The sequence below is a fragment of the Porites lutea genome, chromosome 3, assembly GCF_958299795.1.
Source record: "Porites lutea chromosome 3, jaPorLute2.1, whole genome shotgun sequence".
NCBI lineage: Eukaryota > Metazoa > Cnidaria > Anthozoa > Scleractinia > Poritidae > Porites > Porites lutea.
In genome coordinates, this window is record NC_133203.1 from 46,795,125 (window position 1) to 46,808,865 (window position 13,741).

Here is a 13,741-nt window from a genome sequence, read left to right on the forward strand (position 1 = left end):
AAGAGTTGAATGTTTATGATCTGCCACCCTCCTTTGTTACGTTTTTGTGGACTTGACGGTGCACAAAATCCAATAGCATTCTTGATTCTTTATCCTACCAACCAATAAACAACCAGTGAACAAGAAAAAAAAAAACACCAAGTAACGTCATTTTCACTTTATTCAGTAATTTTACCCGTTTGATTCTATTTACTCAGTATTTTAAGTCTTAATATTTTTACCACAAACTCTCATATTACACTTGGGTTGCCTGTGGTGTCACAGGAAAAAAGGGACAGGGGTAGGGAATAGAGTGAAAAAACAATAATAATAAAATAAAGAGAAACGTTATTGTTACAGGAAAAAAAGCAGGCAAAGTTCCTGTGATTCCTCAATGTCTTTTGTCTACGTCGTGAATTATGGAAAGAGATAAGAAACTGAATGAATATAGTCTCGAAGTGGAAAGCTGGGTTTGGCGATTCCATTCCTCTTTTCCTTTTGTGAGTTCTACTTCGTTCGATGAACGAACTCAATCAAACTCAACCGAACCCTTTCGTTCTATTTTAAAAGTTCAAAAACCGAACCTTCGATGTGATACGCCGGGCAATTGAACTTGGCTTGGTCACAATAATGGCAAAACAGCTGTTAACGGCTACAACCCGAAACCTCACTCTGGTTAAGCCCGTCAGCGAAACAGCGCCGAAATCTTTGTTCTGAATCACCACCTGTGTACCAGTGGTTTAATTGAGTACGCGCCATGATTGGCCTATTAAAAATGTCATTGTCCATTAGCCAATCAAGATTAAAGGAAATTCGAAACGCACTTCCGGTAATTCTTTGAGTCCGTTGAGGGAACAGAACAAGGATATCGACGCTATTCTCACTGGGAGCCGTTATACGCAAGCGCTCCCTGTGCCCTTGGGACCCGTGCATTTCCGGCGCATCTGTGGATCCGCGGAGAACTCGTTGTGCATATATTTGTGAGTTTAGTATAAATTGACCTGTTTTCACGCTGTTTGTTGCTCTCTTCGTTAAAACGGACACTAGACAACTAGTTTGTCCCCCCACCCACCTCCCCGCAGCTATGGCACACTCTGGCGCCTTACCTCCCGCTCCTTCCCGTTTGCCTCTTCCCATAACTCATCTCTTGGGCGTTTGCGAGTGGGGGCTCCCAGTGAGAATCTATTACTGCTTCGCAGACGTTTCTTCCCGAGCTTAAATTATGTCTGCGACGCAGGCTAGTTTATGTCTTGCAAAGTAGTACAATCAACTTTTTACAGTTTTTAATGTGTTTACCTTTTGGCTTGTGTCGGAATAGTTAGCTTAAAATGGAGATTTCTCTAAGGGCTTATTCCAATAACCAAAAAATTTCGGAAGCGTCGACTGAAAGGTTTATTTGGTGAAGAACGCGTTCTATTTGACCCAAGTTCCATTCCTTCTTCTCGCTCGCAAAAATTCAAGGTGGCGACAAAGAATAAACACCGTGAATACCCTGGAAATGGTGAACGTCAGCCTGAGAAAAGAGCCGACCTTTCGCGATCCCACCACTAGTTTCCTTGCGAAATGACTTCCGCTGACGACCGAGCGCAGAAATTTCATAATGATGACGCGTCACTAACCAGATCCAGGCAATGCTTAACGGATTAACTGAAGAAAATTTCCCTCGCCGGAAACCCGCTGAGCTCACTTTCTGACACTGGCAGCGCGGTCAAATATCTCTGGGAGTTTTTCTTCCATTCTTTTGTAGTCTTTCATCAACAAAGAAGCGTCGAAATTAACAGGAACTGAGATATACAAAACACCAACACAAAAAAAGCTCCAAAAGCCTGGCCCAGTTTCGTTCGAAATTGTTAGATTTTTTCTTTGTATTTGTATAGGTAATAGCATGATTTGTAATGATATTTGGGATACATACCACGAGTGATAATTCAAAATTGTTATACGTAAGTTCACGAGCCGTTAGACGAGTGAAATTTGAGACAATTTTGAAATATCACAAGTGGTATTTATGCCAATATCACGTACAAATCAGGCTATTATTTGTTTATACAACTACCCACAAAAGGCTTGTAATTTTCATATGTAGTTACTTCAAATTAAGCTAAAATACCATTGCTCTAAGCCAATCAAACTGCAGAAATTTCTCGTGTAGCAGTATAATGACCGAAATTTTTTGAGCCCCCAAAGCAGAAGGGTGACGCCACTTTTCAAGAGTGGCAAATTTTCACGAAATTAGATAGGATATGGCGTAGCACACTAATAAACCGGAATTTTAAGACCACATGAATTGCTGAGTAAAGACAAGTGAGCTAGTTCGAATTCGAATGGCAGACTTCATGTTTCAAAAATCCTTTCACTGCTGCCTTAAACATAGGCATTCTACAGCTGTAAACGATAGGATTAACAAGTGAGTTGCCAAGGTATAGAGCTGTAGCCACAAAAATTAGGACGTTGTTATCAGTAAGCGGCTTTTTATGGTGAAAGGCGATGACTGTGTAAATCGCTGTTGCTGGAAAAAACAGCCCAATGGACAAACCGACAGCAAGGAATAATGTCCTAGATAAATTAACGTTCTGTTTGAAACTTTTTCGGTTATGGGCTTCGAATGTATGATTTGTGCTTCTTAACCGTTTCCTTATTGCCAGGTATGCCACTATTATCAGGCAAAGGGACATCAGAATCACTGTGTTTGTGAGTAAATATGAAGGCAATCTGCCGACTTTGCCAGTGAGATGTAATGTTAAAGGCAACATTGTCAAGCACACGGCCCCTATCCAGACCAGAACTATACTGACGATGTAGATTCGAGCGCTAGCTACTCTGTGACGAAGAGGCCAAAGAACGGCGTAAGCTCGCTCCAAAGCAATCACAACCAGGGACAGGAGCGAAACACTCCAAAACAATGCACCCAATATCCCTAAAGGACTCCCAGAAAACGCTCTTTCGTGAACAGCTTTTGCTGTATGTATCAGTTCTGTTGCTCCTACGAGTGAATCGGCAAAAGCGAGATTGAGTAACAGATAGTACGACCGCTTTAGAAAAACTCGCTGCTTCCAAAACACCAACACGGTAACGACATTTCCAATGCAGACGAGTGAAGATTCGACAATAATAACCCATGAAAGCAGTTTTTCTATGTTTAACATCTTCAGAAGTAAAGAAAGACAGTTTAGGGTTTATGCATGTCCTTCAAATTCGCCACACCCGAATTAAAATAACGCCGGACGATAAATCGAGGCTTTAAGTCGACTCCTCTTCCAGTTTTAATGATTTTTTTCAATAATTACTGTTTGCATTGTTCACATCCTGTGTTAAAACAAACTCAGTCAATAAATCCTTGCTGAAAAACCCTGTTTAGAAAAAAAGCAAATCATCAATTGATAATGAATGAGTTTTCCAGGAACATGAATAGCAAGACAACTGCCAAAATAAGTGAACATGATTGATTAACAGCTTGACTTAAATCGCAAAATTTATTGGGACCTCCTAACAGGCAGTCAGTCAATTCGAAAACTTAATAAGTTTCTTTGTCGCATCCGGGAGACGATTTGTCTCCTTTGGAAGCGTAATAAAAGACACATGAAAATTTTCTTCATATTCTTTCCTGCAGGCTGGTTCTCGTTACCATTACAACCGTGACAAAAAAAACACGAAAAAAAGACGATTATACTTTGGAGGAATTCGAAGGCTGAAAAAATATACTTAAATCTTTAGGTTGACGGGAATCAAAAGGTGGTTATTATAATCTATTGAGAAAAAAGTAATTTGTAAATTCAGAAACACTTAAAAGGAAATTGAAAAAATAGATCAAGCTGAGCCAAACCAACTATATTGAGAGATGTACATGTACTGTTGGAAACATAATGCATGCACTGTTTATTTTCTGTGCCACAATATTAACAAGCAAAAAGTAATTACGTTCTGGAAACAGATTTTTATATTTATACACTATACATTATTGATGAAATTTCAAAGGTTATATTCTTCTCCTTGTCTACACAAAACGTATGAGGTAATAATTAAGATATTAATCCAAATAAATTTCTTCACGTTATGCTCCTGAACTGACTGCCACACCCAAAAAAAAAAATAAGTACGTACATAGTTATAAAGGTTAACTGTATATCTAGTTCTGTGGGGATTATCTTCAAATTATTACTTCTTTATCATTTATTTCGAATTGCATATTAACTCAGTTATACTTTAGGAACGCTATCATGGCCTATACATGCCTCACTTTTTGCTACTCTGTGACGAAAACGCCAGCGAACAGCAAAAGCACGTTCTAGGGAAATAAAGGAGACTGAGTGACGAAACGCTTGAGAAAAGGACAGAAAGACTTGCCCAGATATTTATAGTTACGACAATCCTGCCATGCGGATGGTCGTCAAAGCTGTATTCATCAGTTCAGTTAGACCGACAAGTAGATCAGTCACAGCGAGGTTAGGTAACAGATAGTAAGCTCGTTTGAGAAAACTCATCCGACTCCAGAAAACGAAAACGGTGAAAGAGTTTCCGAAAATGAATATACCAAGGCTAATGTGGACTGTATTTCTGTCTCGGAGGCAAAAAAACAGCGCTGCTATAATGAGATACCAGTATTGACAATATTGCAAGGCAAAAAAAAAATTTTGACTGTTATTTTAAGACCTGCGAAGCAGATGTTCAAGTGTCTTTTGTGAACTCTATTCTCTGTGAAAAAATAAGTTACTACGTTTATAATGAGGATAGCAATTTTAATTAAAAATCTGAAACTGCGAACCAGGACTAAAGTAAATCAATATAACAATAAAGTTTTGACCCTATCTATAGTTGATAGAGTTGAATGGTTATGATCTGTCAGCCTCTTTTGTTACGTTTGTGTGGACTTGACGGTGCCCAAAATCCAATAGCATTCTCATGATTTTTCATCTTACCGACCAATAAACAACCAGTGAACAAGACAAATGGATTGCGCAACGTCAGAGAGCTCCCATGAACATAACCTGCAGAATCGTTATTTTTATCTTTGATGTTTGCTGTCTTTCATAACCAGTCTCCTCTACTTATATGCTCTATCTAGCAAAATAAAGTACCAAAGGGGACTTCGAAATATTTCTTTTAATTCAAATTCTCTGCTGAAATGTTTTCTTTTCTGCAAAGCGATGCATACCTTTTATAACCTATTAAGAGACTCGACAGCACGTCTTAAAAAAAAACAAAAGAAAGGAGATGCATTTGATTAGGCAATGTATAATCCATTTAATAGTATACTATGTATGAAAACAGAAAAGAATAAGTGCTAGCTTTTTTGGTTGCTCTTCAAAGTCTTAACATACACTGTACAACACCAGTTTTTTCACGAGTCTTTATCTGTCTTAAAATAACCTGACTAATTATAACAATAAGTAAAACATACAAACAAGTTAGGAACCCATTATCCTCTCTGATATAAAGTACTCAGTGAAATATAAGACACAGGAAATCCGCCGCAATGATAGGGGCTATTCATAACACTTAGTGGCTTGGCAAAAAATTAAATCAGTCAATCAGTTACAATGCAAACCACAATCCTTGCAGCTAATTCTTCTTCTTATCAACTCAGAAAACTTGGGTGAGGGCAGAGAAAACAGTAAAGAAAACTCCCACCGGTAAGTGCGCATGTGCTGCTCTGAAGATCGCCTGAAATTACCACAAGGAACATTTCTTCACCGGGTTCATGGGAGATCCTGGTTTACAGTTAAATGCTTCGGAGAATTTTTCGTAGTTATGAAGCGTGCCGATTATTCTGAAGAGGAAATGATATGAAAGACGTTACTCTTTCGCCAAGCGTTGCAACATGCAAATGGTGAAAGCGATCTGAGTTCCTAAGAGAAGGTGCATGGCTGTCCGATAGAAGCCCAGCGGTCTGACTTGAAAGATAAAACGAGAATTTGTTTTCTTTAATAGTGAAAGCGTGTTGGTCCAGGTTATACATCATTACTATTTAGGGGGCGGGAGCTAAAGCCTCTCTTCCCATTTCCACTCTACTGTCCCTGTCAATTTACCGTTCGGCTATCGGCCAACTCGATATTTAGATCTGCGCGCGCCGTTGTCTCGCTCGCCATGTCGTCTTTCCTAAACCTGCCTATCAGCTAGCAGGAACAAATAAGAAAAGGAAGAGGAAACTAAATGTTTCCTTTTTTGATTAAAAAATTGGTAATTTTTTCACTTATATTCAAGAAATATACACATAATATAACAGTTTTACAGTGAGTGATGTAAAACCAAAAAAGAAAAAGATTAGCTACTCTTGCAAACTTTTACTAACTTGGGAACCGATCAATACCGGCAACCAGGCTCGGGGGAAGGTAAGCAAGCCAGTTACGACTAGTTTTAGTCGGACCTCCGATTGGTTAAGAGCATGGCGCGAGTTTTGTAACCAATCAAAAAACCAAGAAACCGTTCGATAACATTTCCGCTCATACTCACTTGGCAAGCACACACAGTATCATTTTGCACATATCCCCTGTATAAGCAAGTTATCAAATCTTCGGCCAGTTGTCACGTTAGGCGCGCGTCAATAAGCGAGTGAGGTAAACCAGGATAGGGTTAAGAATTCAAGGACTTCGACAGAATTTAACAGAACTGTTAATCATGATTGCAAAGTTTACCTATATTTCGGAAAGGAGTGATTGTCAGTCTCCAGTTGAACATAAGCTGCCTTCTTCTTGTACAAGCTACACCAAGGCTAAAAACATAAAGCAATCAATACGGTAAATGATCTTATAGACGCCCACTCTCAAATAAAAGCCTCTTGAGCTATAAACGCCCCTCATACCCTTTTAAGCTTGTATTAGACGCCACTCTTAAATAAAAGACCCACACCGTAATTTTTAGGGAGTTACTATAACTCCAAAAATGAAGTAAAAATTTTAGGTACAGGATAACCCTTTTTGGGGGTTATTTTTAATTAACTCCTACTTTAACTCCGAATTTGGGGTCATTTTTACTCCTGAAAAAGAGTTCTTTTTACTCCCAGTCTGGAGTTAAAATAACTCTGAAATGGGGTTACTTTTACTCCTTACATGAGTTGTTTTTACTCTTTTTGGAGTTAATTTATCTCTGAAAGTGGAGTAAAAATTTTAGGTACAGGATAACTCCTTTTTTGGGGTTATTTTAACTCCTAAATATCCGGGGTCAATTTTACTCCTGAAAAAGAGTTCTTTAAACTCCTTTTTGGAGTTAAAATAACTCCACAAAAAATAACTCCACTGTAAGGAGTTAAATTAGCCCCAGTAGGGGAGTTATTATAACTCCTTGAAAATTACTGCGCATGTGAAAACTGCTCCAAATACTAGGAAATAGGGAAATGGAGCAAAATCAGTCATGACTATTTCGAGTTTTGTACAAGTAAAAACTCTAGGGCCAACCATCCATACAAAATACAAACTAAATTAGCTAATTAAAAGTTAACTCCTTTAAGTACTCCTTCTTCATGAGAATTGTCAAAGACTGGAACAGTTTGCCAAACCATCTCTTCACGGACGAAATTAACGTTAACAAATTTAAAAAAGGCTTAAAAAGATGGATGAAGATTTATTGACAAAGCAGCTCATATTTTAATTGTACAGTTTCATTTTAAATATCATTCTTACTATACCATTTTGTACCTGCACTTAGTTTAATGATTTTTACGCGCGTTTTTTTATAATTTTTTAATATTTTTACTAAAGTTCAGTTAGGGGACCTTTTATAGGGATAACCTGGCGGTCCACTTTTTCAAATATGTATCGTGTATCATGTTTATAAGCATATATGCATGTATTTGAATGAAATAGAGGATATTACATGGAAGCGCGGAGATACGAAATTTCTCTTCGAGTGTTTAAAAATACTCCACTTCATAGTACCGCTATGAATCTACCCTGAGGGGGACAGTTGTTGTTTTAGTATTTACCAAATCAGTTGGATAAAAATAAAAAAGTAACTTTTTGTAAACAAAAGACGTCACTTAATTAAGAGTTTGTTTACGTTTCAATTGACAGTGTTTCTGGGATCATTTTCTATGATCTTGTTGCAAATTCAGTAAGGATTTTTTTTTTCTACCGACCAGTAAACACCGACAAACCTGATTTTGTCTCTTTCTTGGTATTTGTTGGTGCAGCTGCTTCATTTACCGCTAAAATTTTATCTTTCGAAAATGCGAAACAAGAAGCCATTTTGAATACTGTCCCAAAATAGTGAATATTCAAGGATATTCCGAGTTACGGGAGCCCATCACAACGCGCGAAACTTGCTATCCACTGATTTGGTGAATACTAAACTTTAAGCAATTACCCTTGTATGTAAAAATAAGCGCCACCAAAATCTGCGATTCCTACCCCTAAACTAGACCACATGAGCATCCCCCGCACTCTGGAAAACCACCTTCCACCCCCTGCAACACGGGTATTGAATACCTACCCGTGCAAACCCGATGAAAAACAATTGATCCTCAGTTAATCCAACACCGGGAAGGGCACCCTCAGTACCTTCGTTCTTTACCGATGTTTTATAGGCCTACAGGAAATGGATAAGAAGTTAAAAATTCTCAAAAAAATTAGGGAAAAACTGTGACTAAATCTGACAATGGACCTCAGGCAAACCTCGAAAGCCAGTTTTATCCCTCCATTGTCTGCGATGTTTTCGTTGATTGTTAAAGTTCCATTTATCTAGGAAAAATAAATAAATAAAGAGAAAACAAGAACTTTTAGTAACACTACCGTGTAGAAAGTCCACTATTTATATCCAACAATCAGGATAGTCGATCGTTCAAGAGGTGGCATACAGAAATCAAAGACCTGTTATTTGTTTATTCTCCACCTTTTCACGCAGCGACCAGCTAGCGATAACGCATTCCTACGTAGCAAAATTTCTGAAATAATTTGGTCATCCTACCTTTCTGCCATAAACTTCGAATTCAGAATATTGCTTCGCAAGGCAGTTTTGTCGTTGAATGTATCCTAGCGTCGTCAGAGGCGAAAACCAGCTGTTTATGTTACCATCCTTATCAAAAAGCCTCCCTACAAAAGAACGAAGCACAAGGAAAGACGTTTGGTTGTGCTTTAGATTAGTTCTGCTTGTCTTTGCATATTTAGTTTGCACCCTCTTGGATGAGAAAACGGCCTACATTTCACGACACCACTAGTGGTCTTCCTGCGAAATTACGTCTGAGAAACGAGTATACAAATTCCATAATGATGACGCGTCACTACCCAGATCTGGGCCGGCAGTGCTTCTGTTTCGATCAAGCAAATTTTCAACCAGTCAGAAGTACTACCCTGGGTAGCGATGCGTCGTCAGTATGGAATTTCTACGGCCCCATCTCAGACGTCCTTTCGAAAGGAAACCAGTGGTAGCGTCGCGAAATGTCGGCAGTTTTTTGGAATTTTAGTAAATTTGTCCTTACCAGTACTGTCGAAGCCATGTGTAATTTCATGTCCAATTACCATGCCAATACCTCCAAAGTTTAAGTATCTGAAAACAGGAAAAGCAGCATTCTAATAGATATCTTAATAAACTTTTTGGTATTTCTAAGGGAGCATATCCTATACCGACTGAAACAAGAAAGGCCGAGTAAGAGGTTCCTTTGTACTGAGTTTATCTGTGAGATGAGCTTTTTGGGAAGGCCGGGGCAGCACCATATTTTAAGTTCAAAGTTACCAGGTGAGGGTTTCTCGGTTTGCGCACACTGATCAAAAGTATAAAATTCTTCACGCTGCCGTCTTTATTTCTATGGAAGGGAAGATATATTATTACAGTCCCATTTGATAGGGATAAAATAAGAGGAGTAAGTTAAAGCGACTTTCAGTGAGGACCAATGAGGACCTACTGTGCGAGCAGAGGCCCTTCGATCTTCTTGAATAATCGGGAAGAGGACGGTCAACGCGCAAGTCCTTCCTAGAAAGATAGAAGGGTCTCCGCTCGGAGAGTAAAGAGGACCTAAGTAATGTTTGCTTTTCACAATAGCGTATTTGGTTCTAAAGAGCGGATTAAGTAACTGAGGCGATGCATACGTATTCCCCACAGCTCTTACTATCCACCCTAGAAACAGGCTCAGTATTCAATTCAGATATTCCACTGTACATACATGTGTTCACCATTGACCCCACTTGTACGTGGCTGTGTCTTAATGAGAGATAGGCAGCCTCGTTTTAACCCTCCGATAAACCAACCGGACATCGAGAAATTAAGCACCTGCAGTTGGCGTTGGCGAAAACACGTCAGTTGTTTGAGTTCGTCGACGAAGTGGCGAGAGACGTCCGTCAGCGAATTACAACTCTATAATATTTTAAAACTACTTTAACACCCGATCGATTTTTTTTTTTACAACAAATACGTTATACTTACGAAGGGGCTCTTGGATTGTAAAATGGTGGTTGCAAAATAGCCGCCAAAAAAACTGCAAAAAAGAATCGAAACACGTTAAAATCAAAATACCTCAATCCGCTCTAGAAAAATACCTCTTGGAGACAAAGACAATTTAGTTAGACTTGCGTCCTCCGCGGGAGACAGGAAGGCAGTTCTCAATATTTAGTACAAGCCGAGGTTGTTTAATTGTTTCGCTTATTTTCCAAAGAAAAAAAGCATTGGGATCGAATTAGTGACGGCGTTAAACAAGAGAGGATTCATGAGGTACATGTATGGCGATGAGCGGGTAACGCCCATTACAATATTCAGTAGCCAAAATTTCAAAACCTAAAGAATAAAATTATCCTCCTCGCCTTCCCCAAAACAGGGACTAAAATGTTTTCTTCGGGCAACAACACGAAAAATCCCGACAGGAGAAGACGGCCTCATCTCGTTCGGGCAGGCAATCAAAGTAAAAGGCTTGGTTCATCTTGCCCAATGGCAGAACACTGAAGCTATATTATAAAAAGCTCTTTTATGCTGATAAATTTATTTTGAAATCTCGCGTATTTCAAATGGACTAAGCAGAACTCGGTATGACCACATGATCCCGACTGAAGAGTGGGTTGCTTCGGAAATGGCGTGAGATTTCAATAAAGCCAATCCCAATGCTTAATGGTGTAAAACCAACGTTATCGCGAAACACTCTAAATCGAAACCAGGTTAGTGATTTGCAATGGTAAATTTACCAATCCGATTTTGTCTTGGCGCATAATAACCGTTCACTACAGATGGGCCCAAGAACCATCTACAAGAAAAAACAAAAGAAAATTGAGGGTTATTAGCAGCAATCATCGTACGATAGCCACAGTTAAGAGTGTAAAACTTTTGTCATTAAACGGGGTTGGAGATACTAGACTGCAAAACAGCCGGTAAAAGAGTTAAGTAGATATTTACCTTCTAAATGAACGGCCGGGCACAGGGGCACCCAGCTACTGTACAATATCTGTTCGGAGAAGCAAATATTGCCGCGAATTTTCTATTGCTTAAGGACGGCTACAAATTTCTAGATGACCGTTCCATTCATGTACAATTTTCGAAACTTATGTTATTTCAAAAATGTGATTGAGAGAGGGGTCACAAAAATTATTACTTTCGGAAAAGGATAAATTGTATCTAAACTTTTCGGGAAAATAATTCTTAAGCCCTTGTAATTTCGAAAAGACTCAAAGTCCCCTAGGATGACCGAACAGATACAAATTTTATAGCGCCGCTTAGAATGTATTTCTAGAGTTTTAAAACTACTCTGGGTAGCCTAAAAAGTGCTTTCAAAGTATTTAGGAGGAAATACGTCGTTGGGTGCCCCCGCTGGCGGAGCTAAGGAAAACATTGAGATTCAAGAAGAACAAAATTAACTGTTTCCAGAGAGAAGCCCTGTTAAGCCCTCGCAAACGTATAATGAACCAGATAGGGATACCTACCCCTCCCCTAAGCCAACATTTTGCCCTAAGTGCGAAGTAAGTGTTAATGTTTGCTTAGGGACGGGATAGGTGGGCAGTTTCCCAGAAACGCGTATAATGATCCAGATCGGAAACACAAAGAGATCTAGATCACCCCATGTAAGGTAATCCAAATTCTGGAATCCGGAATTCAAATCTAGTAATCCGGAATCCCGCCAACAATAAGAATTCGGAATCCAAAGTCCGCTGACAAGGCATCCGGAATATAGTGCCTGGAATCCAGCATTCAGCGCATGGAATCCAGAATCCTTGACCGTCTTGGATTACATTACATGAGGCCACGTAGACTCACTTCTGTAAGTTTGAAGTTTGTTATCACGATTCTAGTCTAAATCTCTGGAAGCAGATTCTCGGCTTACTTTTCTTTATCGACAGGTTTATCCAGGGATCCATGCGCTTCATCAGCAGTAAACGTATACGCACTGACAACATTCTCAAAAAGCTTGTCACCTACAGTCAGCTGTGACAACAAATATAAAAATAGGGTTAATTAACCATGTCTGAGCAACTAACCATCGGGCACACATCGATAGACAGCGCGACAGAAGAAGTGTCCGTTGGTGACAGTAGAATAGACACCTTGAAAACCTTTCCGTCGGAGCACGATACGGTAGAAACGTTTACCGTGCTTGAAGAAGTGTCCGTCTGGGCACAGTACGGTAGACAGCGTGCCGGAGAAACTATCCATCGCAACACAGTACGACAGACACCGCGCCTGAAGAAGTATCCGTCAAGGCACAGTACGATAGACATAGTTTCTGAAGAAAGTATCCTTCGGGGCACACTGCGATAGACAGCGTGATTGATCAAAAAAGCAATAGGCTTAATGAGCAAAACAACAACTCTGCACGTGCATCACGCTTTTTTGTACATTTCTTTGCTGTCACTGCATAACTACGACGTTAAATGACCAAATTTTAAGTTTACTTGAGAACAGGAACGGCAAGGCGATAAATTCTACGACCTCTGTATGAATTCGGGCGCGGTCCCCTCTCTTCAGCTCCAATCAAAATTCCCTTTATTTAAGCAACAAGGCGAATTGGGATAATCACGAAAAAGTTCAAAAGAATGTGAGGTCTATTCTTCAGCGACGTTTTCATGGACGTCGTCGTTGTCGGATTGTAAGCCGGGATTCTACTATCGAAGGACACTAAATCTGAGAAAGTATCCTTCGGGGCACAGAACGATAGACACCGTACCCGGAACCATCCGTCGGGGAATAGTGCGATATATAGCATGACTGAGGAAGAATCCGTCGGGGCACAGTACGAGAGACACCAACCCTAAGGAACTATCCATCGGAGCAAGGAAAGATAAACACCATACCCGAGGAACTATCCGTCGGGGAACATGAGGACGATAGACTGCACATCAACGCTGAGTAACACACTGTTTTAATCATTATAACATTTAACCTTGATTAAACCCACTTACAGAGTTTAACAATTTAGGTATAAGTCAAAACAAATCATTTTAAAACCTTACCCCTTTGATCTTTGCAGCTAGTTTTTCAGGGTCTTTAATGTAGCTGGGATATCCTATACTTTCCTGGATGGCAAGGCCCTACAAACAAAATACTAATTATACTCAAATAAATCAAAGTAAGAGTCGACACATTGGAAGATAAAAAAAATTTTGCTCGAGAACTAGGCATCTCTAACAACACCGTTGAAATTCCCAATATAAGCTCTTGGGCTGGTATTTTGCAAAGGCCTTTTTAACGAGGCTTATTATTGAAGCTTACAGTTAGAGATAAAATTATAGAGCGCGCGAGGAGAACACTCGAAGGGCAGAATGGAGGGGGGAGAGTTTGCTCCCTCGTGTGCGCGCGTGTCCTCGAAAATTCTTCCTTCGCCCTAAAAGACCCGATGCCTGATACACAGGCTTTTTAC

The 13,741-nt window shown here is 39.6% G+C and overlaps 1 protein-coding gene across 1 annotated transcript in view; it reads right to left on the reverse strand.

Moving 5' to 3' along the window:
- Positions 1-3,835: 3,835 nt before the first annotated feature.
- Positions 3,836-13,741, reverse strand: part of LOC140931281 (endothelin-converting enzyme 1-like) — a 28,823-nt gene continuing 18,917 nt past the window's right edge. The window contains exons 10-19 of the mRNA XM_073381055.1: positions 13,335-13,412; positions 12,209-12,309; positions 11,079-11,137; positions 10,330-10,381; positions 9,389-9,456; positions 8,878-9,002; positions 8,586-8,651; positions 8,404-8,499; positions 6,612-6,688; positions 3,836-5,746 (exon numbers count right to left, since the gene is read on the reverse strand). Coding sequence (XP_073237156.1) covers positions 5,647-5,746; positions 6,612-6,688; positions 8,404-8,499; positions 8,586-8,651; positions 8,878-9,002; positions 9,389-9,456; positions 10,330-10,381; positions 11,079-11,137; positions 12,209-12,309; positions 13,335-13,412 — 822 coding nt within the window. The 3' untranslated portion in view covers positions 3,836-5,646. The remainder of the gene's footprint in view (positions 5,747-6,611; positions 6,689-8,403; positions 8,500-8,585; positions 8,652-8,877; positions 9,003-9,388; positions 9,457-10,329; positions 10,382-11,078; positions 11,138-12,208; positions 12,310-13,334; positions 13,413-13,741) is intronic.